Raw genomic sequence first — 12,874 nt, forward strand, 5'->3', positions numbered from 1 at the left:
AGTAGACATGTGATTGTATGGATGTGATAGAGATAGCCGGATGGTATATTGTCTTATAGGTGCCAGGGTCAGGGAATGTCTCAGATTGATTCCACAACATTCTAAAGGGAGAGGGTGAGCAACCAGATGTCTTGGTAGGTACCGACACCAATGAAATAGATAGGAAAAGCAATGAGGTTCTGAAGGGAGAACTTAGAGAGTTATGTAGAAAGCTGAAAAGCGGCACGTGAAAAGGGTAGCAGTCTCTGGATTGCTGCCTGTGACACACGCCAGTGTAATTAAGAATAAGATGATTTCACAGGTGAATGCATCACTGAGGAACTGGTGCAGGGGGCATGGGTTCAGATTTCTGGATCATTGGGATCTCTTTTGGGGAAGGTATGACCTGTTCAAAAGGGACGGGTTACAAATGAACCCAAGTGGGATCTCTGTCCTTGCAGGCAGGTGTGCTAGACCTATTGGGGAATGTTTAAACTAATCTGGCAGGGGGGTGGGAAATGGAGTAATTGGGCTGTTGGTTTACAAACAGAGGCAGTGTGTAGAGTCAGGAAGGACAATCAAATGATAGGGAAAAATTGCAGCCAGTTGGTTGAGTTGCAGTGTAAAAGGTGGACAAAATTGAAAATGTTGTTGGATATAGGAATGAAGGTATTATATTTGAATCCACAGAGTATACAATAGGGTAGATGATTTTGTAACTCAGTTAGAGATTGGCAGGTATGACATTTTGGGGATCACTGACTTGAAATGAAAGAAGATTATAGTTGGGAGCTTAACATCCAGGGATACACATTGTATTGAAAGAGCAGACACGTAGTCAGAGGGGGTGGCATGGCTCAATTGGTAAAAAATGAAATCAAGTATTTAGAAAGAGGTGACTAGGATTGAAAGATGTAGAATCTTTTATGGTAGAGATAAGAAATTGCAACAATTTCAAAGACCCTGATAGGAATAATATACAAGCCTCTGAACAGTAGCCAGGATGTGGGCTACAAATTACAACAGAAGATAGAAAAGTCATCTCACCCTAACTATGAACTTTTTACTTTCCTTCCATCTGGTAAGTGCTACAGGAGCCTCCGCTCCCGCAACAGCAGGCACAGGAAGAGCTTCTTCCCTGAAACCGTAACCTTGCTGAACCTCACATCACAGCGCTAAGCAATATTGCACCCATATTGTACTGTCTCAGTACTTTTATATTTGTGTGCTGTAGCACTTACTTTTTAATCGCAGTTATTTTGTAAATAACACTATTCTTTGCATTTCTGGTTAGATGCTAATTGCATTTAATTTGGCTTTGTATCTGTACTCAGCACAATGACAATAAAGTTGAATCTAATCTAATCTAATCAAAAAGGCAATGTTACAATAGTCATGGGGGATTTTAATATGCATGTAGATTGGGGAAGTCAGGTTAGTGCTGGATCCCAAGAGAGTGAATTTTAGAATGTCTACAAGATAGCTTGTGGTAGAGCACACTAGGAGATCAGGTACTTTCGATTGGGTGTTGTGTAAAGGACAGGATTTGTATAAGGACCTTAAGTTAAAGGAACCGTTAGGAGTCAGTGATCGTATTATGACAGAATTCACCCTGCAATTTGAGAGAGAGATGCTAAAGCCAGATATATCAGCATTACAGTGGAGTAAATGGAAATACAGAGGTGTGAGAGAGTTGCTGGCCAAAATCAATTGGAAGCAGATACTAGCAGAGATGATAGAACAGCAGCAATGGCTTCAGTTTCTGGGAGGAATTTCGAAGGCAAAGGATAGATATGTCCCAAAGAAGAAGTATTCTAAAGGTAGGATGACACAACTGTAGTGGACAAGGGAAGTCAAAGCCAACATAAAAGCAAAAAAGATAGCATATAAAAGAGCAAAATTTAAATGGAAGTTAGAAGATTGTGAACATTTTAAAACAAATACAAGGCAACTGAAGAAAACCATTAGAGGGGGAAACGATGAAATATGATGGTAAGCTAGCCAATAATATCAAAGAGGATACCAAAAAGTTTTTCATAGTTATAAAGAGTAAAAGAGAAGTAAGAGTAGATATTGGACCACTGGAAAATGATGCTGGGGAGGTTGTAATGCGGACAAGGAAATGACATATGAACTGAATAAGTATTTTGCATCAGTCTTCATTGTAGAAGATGCTAACAGTATCCTGGAAGGTCAAGAGTATCAGGGGACAGAAATGACTGCAGTTGCTATTACTAGGGAGATGATGCTTTGGAATCTGAAAGGTCTGCAGGTAGATAAATCACCTGGACCTAATAGATTACACCCCAGGGTTCTGAAAGAGATTGTGGAGCTATTAATAATGATCTTTCAAGAACCGCTAGATTCTGGAATGGTTCCAGAGGACTGGAAAATTACAAAAGTCACTCCAATCTTCAAGAAGGGATGGAGATAGAAGAAAGGAGATTAGAGGCCAGTTAGCCTGACCTCAGTGGTTAGGAAGATGTTGGAGTCAACTGTCAAGGATGTGGTTTTGGGGTACAAGGAGGCACACGATAAAATAGGGCAAAGTCAGCATGGTTTCTTTAAGGGAAAATCTTGCCTGACAAATATGTTGGAATTCTTTGAGGAAGTAACAAGAAGGATAGACAAAGGAGAATCAGTGGATTTTGTGCACATGGATTTTCAGGCCCCTGACGGAGTGCTACACATGAGGGCGCTTAACAAAATAAGAGCCCATGGTATTACAGGAACAAATCTAGCATGGGTAGAGCATTAGATGATGAAACTGATGGCTTTGTGGCTAAGTTTGCAGATGATTATGAAGATAGGTGGAGAAGCAGGTAGTATTGAGGAAGTAGGGGGGGCTGCAGAAGGACTTGGACAGATTACGAGAATAGGCAAAATGATAACAAATGGAATGTTGTCAGGAAGTATATGGTCTTGCAATTTGGTAGAAAGAATAAAAGCATAGACTATTTTCCAACTGGGGAGACAATTCAAGAATCTGAGGTGCAAAGGTGCAAAAGTGAGTCTTCGTTCAGGATTTCCTAAAAGTTAATTTGTAGTTTGAGTTAATGGTGAGGAAGGTAAATGCAATGTTGACATTCATTTTGAGAGGACTAGAATATACCGTAAAAGTAAGAATGTAATCCTGTGGCTTTGTAAGACACTGGTGAGTCCTCACTAGGAGTATCGTGAACAGTTTTGGGTCCATTATTTAAGAAAAGGTGCTAATGTTGGAGGGGGTTCAGAGGAGGTTCATAAGAATGATTCTGGGAATGAAAGGCTTGTAATTTGAGGGGCAATTGATGGCTCTGGGCTTTTATGCGTTGGAATTTAGAAGAATAAGGAGCGATCTCACTGAAACCTATTGAATGTTGAAAGACCTTGATAGAATGGATGTGGAGAGGGATGTTTCCAACGGTGGGGGAGTCTAGGACTAGATTGCACAGACTCAGAATAGAAGGATGTCCATTAGAACAGAGATGAGGAGAAATTTTGTTAGCCAGACAGCGGTGAGTCTTTGGAATTTGTTGCCTATGGCAACTGTGGAGGCCAGCTCATTAGATGTATTACTGGCAGAGGTAGATAGGTTCTTGATTTAGTTAGGACACAAAAGTTTGAGAGGGAAATGGGTCAGCCATGAAAAATGGTGGAGCAGACTTGATGAGCTGAATGATCTAATTTTGCTCCTATATCATGAGGACATTTGGGCTGCCTCCAGGACATACTCAGTCTGTGTTGGTCATTGACACAGAAGATGCTTCTCAGTGTATGTTTAAATGTGCATGTGTCGTACAAAGTTAATCTATCAGTAACTATGGATCTTGATCTTTAACAGAGTCATTTTGACAATCTGTATTAATGTGAAGAACTAGTAGAATAGTCAAATAAATGCAGTTCCTCTTGCATTAATAGAATCTGAATATGGTTTAAATAGTGATAGAAAACTGTTTTCTTTCAATAAAGTCAATGAAAATCCAAATATCTTGGAAGTAGCCTTTTGAAATGATAATATTACCGAATTGAATTATTAGAACTGTGAGAACTGATCACAAAATGATTTAAGCAAATTTATTAATGTTTCTGAGTATTTTCAGAATTGAATGATGAGCTTATCTTGAGTTAAATATGTTGGACCTTCACTAAGTTAATACTTTTATTACAAAAAAAATTGAATGTCATCCATGTCCTCTTTTTACCATACATTACTGTTTCATAAAACCTTAAACCTTTACATTTTGATGGATTTCCAGTGCAGAGCAAATAAAGATTTCAATTATATTGTTTAATATAATTAAGTGCTTGGAATAAGAAGATGTGCATTCTAATTTCAGCATTTATTAATAATGCACATGAATAGTAAATGCCAAAGAAATTTCTACAGGATGTAAAGCATTGGCACTTTGAATTTCTCAGCTTTCTTCCTGTTTAAATTATTTTCTCTTTTATATCATTTGTTCAATTAAATTTCTAATTCTTCTTGTGTCTAACAGCTACCTGATCCGGCCTGATCCTTTGGCTTATGTCCCAAACAGTAAACCCAATCTCAAGATCAGCACTTGTGAAAATAACGAAGGTGGACGGGATACAAAGGAAAACACCCAGCTTTAGTTAACTGGTCAGCATTGTAAAAAATACCACAACAAACTTCGATGAGAATTTTTAGGGTTTTCAACATTACAGTGGCTAGATAAGAAACACATTTCAGTTAGTGACTTGTTGGAAGCACTATAAACTGGGACAGAATCAATTAAACTAATGTATGGCCAATCATCTAATTCACAAAGTCTGAGTGATTCAAGTAAGTTTAAACCTTTTCATCAGAACCTAGCCATATGCTCTCACTGTGGCCCTGTTTCTTAAAATATTATAACTAAGAAACACATAATGCAAGAAATGTGGTGAAATTAATTCCATTTCTAGCAATCTGTTGCAGAGTGTTGAAATCTGACAGTAAATGAGTCCTCTATATGAACAAGCAATGTATCTATTAATGGAAAAAATGGCAGGTTTACTGGAAAGCAACTAGGAATTAACATATAATGGTATTGAAGTATTATATTGCAAGTAATTTCATATATATAATTCATTGAAAGGTGCACTTCTCTATATTTTGGTCTCTCAATATAAAATAATTTCATAAACCTTAAACCAAATCATATCTTGTCTCAAAAGAACAATGGAGAATGTACGTTAGCAGGAATTCTCCTACTCAATCTCACTGACCACTCCCTCCCCACTTTGCTTGTCCCACACTTATTTCCCAAGGGCAAGTATTTAATGTAACATAGCTGGGAAAACTGCATCAAGAAGTCATGAAATATCACCATGGAGTTATGTTACAATGCAGTACTTCACTGAGAATAGAGTAGTTTCTGAGACTCCCATGAAATTGAATACCAGCATCCAATACACACCCAATCAATGCTTAATGACCAATATTTAATTGTCTAAATTCTGTCCTCCTTTCAACCAATAACTTTTCTGGTACACAGACATCACATAAGGATTTATTTCAGGATGCTGATCTTCCAGGTTTCCAATGTAACCTGGTCCTATTGTATTTCATGTCATTGATCATCCAAATGGTGTCAACTGCTCTGGGTACAATTAAAGGAAATTTTACAACTATTTCCTTGATGGATAATTGTAGAATTTAGCTAAGTTGTAGAATTTTTTAAGAAGAGTGGACCCTCCGAGGACAGTAACTACAGTTAACAACAACTATGATGTGTATTGAACAACACAGACCACATCTCTATAAACCTAAAGTGTAAACAAGGAAGACTAATAAAATATTGGATGTGGTCCTTTTGAATATTTGTGAAGAAATTATTCAAATGTTTTCTATTAAATATTATACAAAATGTATTATATGTAATTTGCCAAAAAGAGTAACATAATATAATCTAAATTAATATATATATGTTAAGTACTTTTTGTTTACTTCACTTTTGACTGAGTGAACAAAGACATAATTGTGTGGTCTTGAATCTTGAATAGAATATAACAGGTTACCTCACTGACAGGTAAATTGACAACTCTACAGGATAACTGTTGTGCTAAAGTACTGAACCTATATCTGATCTGTTATTTGGACAGAAAAATTGGTCTGAATTTAGACGGGGACAAATCAGGCAGCCGAGATCCTGCCTCAAATTTATTATCCTGGAATGTACATGACTGCCAGGAGGCAACATCATCAAACTTGGAAGCAGTGCTTTCCACAATTGAGCGATGTTTTGAATAAGAAACACCAGACTCACCACCATTAACTCTGAAACCTGACCTATATTTAAAACTGAATGCTTTGACTTTGAAACAAAGCTCATACCATTTCTAAATTGGAACTGGGAAGTATAGTTTCAGAAATAGTGCTTTATTTTGTTGGTCTTCAATATTAACATTTTCAGGTTTCAATCTTCATTGCTGATTTTAAGAATACTCATTTTCTCTACAGTTTTTATCAAAGTCATAATAACATGGATTGTCCGTGTTACAACTTCTGGGAGAACTGGAGCTGGAGACAGAGAGGAAGGGTAGTAGTGTGGAAGCAAATCTTGATTTTCGACTTAGTAAGCACACAATCAGATGACAAGAATCAAATTATAAATTCACATTTGTAAGACACTTTCTCACCAGGGTGTTACTTATTTGAATTTACAATGTGCTCTGAACAGGCTGGCTCATCGTTGGTTTAAATTTGGCCCATGGTTTCCAGTCAGTGAGCAATAAAGGGTGACTAATGGTATGCCTTAAGGAACATCGTGAAACACAAGCCAAAAAAAAAAACTGGAGGGATTCAGAAGATTTGTGTTTATCTTGTATCAAGTTGTGGTGGAAAGTTTAAGTGAAATGGGAAGTATGAAATATTTGCAAGTTATTTTTAATCCCAATGTATTTGAACTTGCAAATGGTGAAAACAGAATGGATAGTGACCTAAACATGTCATGTTGATCAACTTTTAGTTGCAAAAGGAATGAACTGGCAGAAACTTTTGAAATAGCCAGTCATTTTGTAATATTACTAAGCAGCAATGAAACTTAATTCTGATAATGCATTTTGGGACCAGTTGAAGATTTTTCAATCTGTTTTGCTGAACTGAGTATAAAAAAAAGACAATAAACTTTGAACAAGAAACAAACTGCATACAAAACATGAGAGTGCATTTAAAATAATCACATTTCAGGGGAATTAAGTTAACAGAGCTATGAGACTAGATGGTTTGTGGCTGATTTGTCACTAACCCACCTTATATTAGCTCTCATGAAAAAAATATAAACTGCAAATACGTTTATCTCTCCCACAAGTAACCGTAGGAGACTGTAACCAGAAAGTTTGCACATTCAACTTGCTGCATGCAGGAGCGCAGTGCAGTTAGCAGATGATAAACAGAATCCAGTGGCCTATTGGATCAATTGTCTTCTGACTTGTTGTTCCAATATAAAATATATCTGCTTTGATTTGGCAGATCAGTATTAATTTTGGACCCTAAAGCCATTACTGTAGCTTTTTGATTCATTTCAAAGCACCAAGTCCTATACTACTTCATACACTGCTTCTCTATTGTTGTTAATAATGTACTCAAATATATCTGACAATACTGTCCATGCATAAAACTGTTTAAACAATATCAGATTTTGTGAAACATCAGTAGCCGAAGGATCAATAGTTTAAGTTGTTGTCTGGAATGCTCTTTTATAATTTAATGAAAGAATCGAAAAGATAATGCAACTTTAGTGTCTAAAAGATTGTACTCTCTCATACTATTTTGATTCACGTGTTTGTAATTTATATTTCCTTCCTGGTCTTTTTAATTGCATAACATAATTTGTTCAGAAGCTATTCAAATTGCCAAATGTTGAATTATTAAATTTTGGTTTTGCAACTAAATGATTTTTTTAATTGCACGTGTGTCTTGCATATTGCATCGTCTACAATATTTGGATTATTGTACTGGTATATCAGTTTTTTGCTATTAAAAGCTAAAAGATAATTAAATTTATGATAAGCTCAACAATTATTTCATACTAATACTTTAAAATGTGTCCGAGTGCATAACCCTAAGTGAACACAGGTTACTGTAGGCAGTAGACCTGTATAGTACAAGAAAAAGGTCAGGGGCTCATATCCAAGGTTACAACAGAAAATCAACTGGGAAGGTAAGCGAAGAATGTAACTCAGATAAGTGTGCAGTGATGTATTTTGGGAAGGTAAACCAGAACAGGGCATATATTGTAAATGGCAGGGCTACAGGGTGTTGTTGAACAGGGAGATTGGGATAGTTCCCTGAAAGAGGCAACATAGACAAGATTTTTTAGAACATATATGGTGTGCTTGCCTTCATCAGGTGGGCTACTGAGTGCAATAGTTGGGATGTAATGTTACAGCAGTACAGGACATTAACAAAACTGTATCTGTAATATGTGCATTTCTGATCTCAATACTTTAGGAAGGATGTGATTAAGCTAGATAGGATGCAGGAAAGTTTCAAGGGGGATGTTACTGGGACTAGAATTATAAGGAGAGATAGGCTGGGACAATTTTATTTGGAGCTGAGAAGACTAACAGGTGATCTTATGGAGGTTCATTAAATCATGAGGGGCATTTATAAAGTGGATTGTCACAGTCTTCTTCTTAGAGCAGGTAAGTCTAAAACTAGTTTAAGGTGAGAGGGAAAAGATCATAAAGCAAAGTTTTCCATAGAGATATGTGCAATGAGCTGCAGGGGAATGTGGGTAAAATGGGACTGTCTGAGGTGGACACCTTGGCCAGCATGGATCAGCTATGATTCCGCTGCTTGTGCATCTTACCACAAAACCTCTGCACAACATCAAATTTATATCACTATCACTGTTCAGTGCTCTTGTGCCAAGATGAGGCTACCCTCAAGGTGGAGGAACAGCACCTTATATTCCATCTGGGTTCCCTCCAATCTGATGGTATGAATATCAATTTCACCTTCCGATGAACAAAATTCCCCCATCCCCACTTCCTCTATTCCCCATTCTGACCTTTTACTTCTTTTCATCTGTATTATATCCACACCCAGGTCTCCACCTCCTTCCCTTTCTCCCATGGTCCACTCTCTCCACCTATCAGATTCCTTCTTCTCCAGCCCTTGACCTTCCCCACCCACCTGGCTTAATCTATCACCTTCCAGCTAGCCTCTTTCCCCCCCCCCCCCACCTTTTAATTCAGGAATCTCCCCCTTTCCCTCTCAGTCCTGCAGAAGGGTCTCAGCCCAAAAGTTCGACTGTTTACTCTTTTCCATAGATGCTGCCTGACCTGCTGAGTTCCTTCAGCATGTTGTGTGTATGTTGTTTCAGATCTCCAGCATCTGCAGATTTGCTCGTGTTTGTGATCAACTTACTATATCTCTTATTCTCCCCTATCAAATAAAAGTTGTACCATCTTGATTTATTAGTATGTTTCCCCAATCAAATACTTATCACTTTGAGTGCAGATGTGTATAATGCCAGATTCCAAGCCTGAATTTCAGGTGGTGTTTGGTAGCATTCACACACATGCAAGGTAAAGATAGTACTCAAAATATAACACTGTCAGAAACCTTGTCAAAACTTTTATGAGCAATATATAATATAGAAGAAGAAAAAATAATAATAATAATAATAAATAAGTAAATCAATTACAGTATACATATGTTGAATAGATTACAAATCAGTCAAAAAACAGAAATAAATGTATATTAATAAAGTGAGGTAGTTTTCACAGGTTCAATGTCTATTTCAGAATCAGATGGCAGAGGGGAAGAAGCTGTTCCTGAATCACTGAGTGTGTGCCTTCAGGCTTCTGTATCTCCTGCCTGATGGTAACAGTGAGAAAAGGGCATGCCCTGGGTGCTGGAGGTCCTTAATAATGGATGCTGTCTTTCTGAGACACCGCTCCTTGAAGACGTCCTGGGTAGTTTGAAGGCTTGTACTCAAGATGGAGCTGCAGATCCTTTCGATCCTGTACAGTAGCCCCCCCCCCCCACCCCACCATACCAGACAGTGATGCAGCCTGTCAGAATGCTCTCCACAGTACATCTAAAGAAGTTTTTGAGACTATTTGTTGACATACCAAATCTCTTCAAACTCCTAACGTAGTATAGCCGCTGTCTTGTCTTCTTTATAACTGCTTCGATATATTGGGAACAGGTTAGGTCCTCAGAGATCTTGACACCCAGGAACTTGAAACTGCTCACTCTCTCCACTTCTGATCCCTCTATGAGGATTGGTATGTGTCCCTTCATCTTACCCTTCCTGAAGTCCACAATCAGCTCTTTCGTCTTACTGATGTTGAATGCCAGGTTGTTGCTGTGACACAACTCCACTAGTTGGCATATCTCTCTCCTGTATACCCTCTCATCTCCATCTGAGATTCTATCAAAAATGATTGTATCATCAGCATATATATAGATGGTATTTGAGCTATGCCTAGCCACAGATTCATGGGTATAGAGACAGTAGAGCAGTGGGCTAAGCACACACCACTGAGGTGCACCAGTGTTGATCATCAGCGAGGAGGAAATATTATCACCAATCCGCACAGATTGTGGTCTTCCGGTTAGAAAGTCAAGGATCCAATTGCAGAAGGAGGTACAGAGGCCCAGGTTCTGCAACTTCTCAATCAGGATTGTGGGAATGATGGTATTAAATGCTGAGCTATAGTCGATGAACAGCATCCTGACATAGGTGTTTGTGCTGTCCAGGTGGTCTAAGGCCATGTGAAGACCCATTGAGATTGCATCTGCCATTGACCTATTGTGGTGATAGGCAAATTGCAATGGGTCTAGGTCCTTAATGAGGCAAGAGTTCAGTCTAGACATGACCAACCTTTCAAAGCATTTCATCACTATAGATGTGAGTGCTTCCAGGTGATCGTCATTAAGGCAGCCCACATTATTCTTCTTAGGCACTGGTATAATTGTTGCCTTTTTGAAGCAAATGGGAACTTTCTTTTAAGGATTTAATACACAGTAGTTACTAATTTTAATTTAAAATTGGTGTTTATATTTTTATTACACCCTAGTAGGAAATGGAGATTAGGTGAATGCACAGAATAGGCCAAGGTCAGTTGTGATAAAAGATCTTCAACCTGCAATATAACTCCATTTGCACAGATGACAGGTTGAGTGTTTCCACCATGTTAGTTCTCTTACAGAGATTAGACACGTGCAATTTTAGTAGCAAATTTTGACTTACACATTTACACAATTGACCAACTCACATCAGAAAGGGAGTAAAGTTTTTGAATGTGGGGCAGTTTTCTGCAGCAATATGTCAAAGAGAGCTTCCATAGTAAACCTGTCAATAGTAGGGAGAAGGCAGGAAAATGGGGTTGAGAGGGAAAATAAATCAGCCATGATCAAATGGTGGAGCAAATTCAATGAGTTAAATGGACTAATATGCTCCTATGTCTTATGGTATACAATAAAAATAAAAACAATGGAAGGATAGAGCCAAAGTGATGGAAACAGAGGGACAAGCACCTACATCTACTACAGACAAAGTCTGGCAGACTTCTGATTTAGGAATCATTAAAATTGGATGCATACTCTAAGTCATCTACTTGAGGAAGGCAGGATACTCAGTTTATCAATTAGCCTAATATCTTTATTGTGAACTTACAGAATGGTTGTAGTGAAGATGACCACCATTTCATCATTGTATTTGCATCAGCTCTCCACCAGAGCCACTCACTTGTTCCAATGAGAGCTTTTCCTCTGCAGTCTTACAAAGGTTTTCCCCAGCACACATTTATCCAATTGCCTTTTTAAGGATCACAATGGAACTAGTGTACACCAAAAGTACAGCTAGCATATTGTGTAAAAAAGTTACTCCTTATGTCACTCATAATCCTTTCGCTGTTTTTGTCTACTGTGACTTGTTGTCTTCAATCACTCCATAAATGGGAACAGTCACCTGCTATCCACTCTGTCCATCAGTTTATAGATTTCAGATCTCTCTTCAGCTGCCATCTCTAAAGAAAAATGTTCGAGTCTCTCCAATCCCTCATTCTGGAAACTATTCTCAAAAATCTTCTCTGGACCTTCTCATGTACCTCCACATTCTACTTATGAAAACATAGAACTTAGAAGATAGAACAATACCGCACAGGAACAGGCCCATCGGCGCATAATGTTGTGCATAACCAGCTAAAAAGCAAATCAAAAACACCTGAACACTCTTCACTGCTACTTACACGATGTCCATATCCCTCCATTGTCCTCACATCCATGTGCCTATTCAAGTGTCTCTTAAAGGCATCCATATCAAGCAGGTCATTCCAGGCATCCACCATGTCTGAGTAAAACATTACTCCTTGTTGTGTCTGTACAACTACATATCAATGAAATAAAGGCACACATGTGGAGGTGGCTTTAACTGGTATATTCACATTGCAGAGTGGGAGAGAACGGATCAATGCGCATGCTTAGTTATTAGCCAAAAATCTGTGCTGAGGAGTCATTGCACTAAGAGAATTAGATCCATACATTACACTTCCACCCCCTTTAGATTAATGTGACATAAAACTGTATATGTAACAGAACATTCAATTTCTCTTTATTCAAATAAACCCGTGAAACACTCTGGTTCCCTCAGCTGCATAAGTCTAGGGAAGACAATCTCCAGCCCCACCAAACGTGGGAGATTGAAGTGCAAGCCCCTCAAAACCCCCCGTTTGCATGCTGCGTGATTTATTACCCTGTTATAAATAAGGACTGTAAAATAACCAACAGTACACCACATACAATTAAATGAATTAGCTTTGTAATTCTTCATTTGACTAAAGGGTTAGTAAAGAAAAAGCAAAAAAAAAGAAAAGGACCGATTTTAATGAAACAGTCTAACGTGCACAAGTTGGAGTTCATGGTTTCCCCTTTGCCAATCCTCCTTCGATCTAC

At 38.1% G+C, this 12,874-nt stretch overlaps 1 protein-coding gene across 1 annotated transcript in view; it reads left to right on the forward strand.

The window, feature by feature from the left end:
- LOC140737212 (potassium channel subfamily T member 2) overlaps window positions 1-7,965 on the forward strand; it is an 879,580-nt gene extending 871,615 nt beyond the window's left edge. Inside the window, exon 30 of the mRNA XM_073063510.1 lies at window positions 4,458-7,965. Coding sequence (XP_072919611.1) covers window positions 4,458-4,575 — 118 coding nt within the window. The 3' untranslated portion in view covers window positions 4,576-7,965. The remainder of the gene's footprint in view (window positions 1-4,457) is intronic.
- Window positions 7,966-12,874: the final 4,909 nt, after the last annotated feature.

The sequence above is a fragment of the Hemitrygon akajei genome, chromosome 12 (genome assembly GCF_048418815.1).
Source record: "Hemitrygon akajei chromosome 12, sHemAka1.3, whole genome shotgun sequence".
Classification (NCBI taxonomy): domain Eukaryota; kingdom Metazoa; phylum Chordata; class Chondrichthyes; order Myliobatiformes; family Dasyatidae; genus Hemitrygon; species Hemitrygon akajei.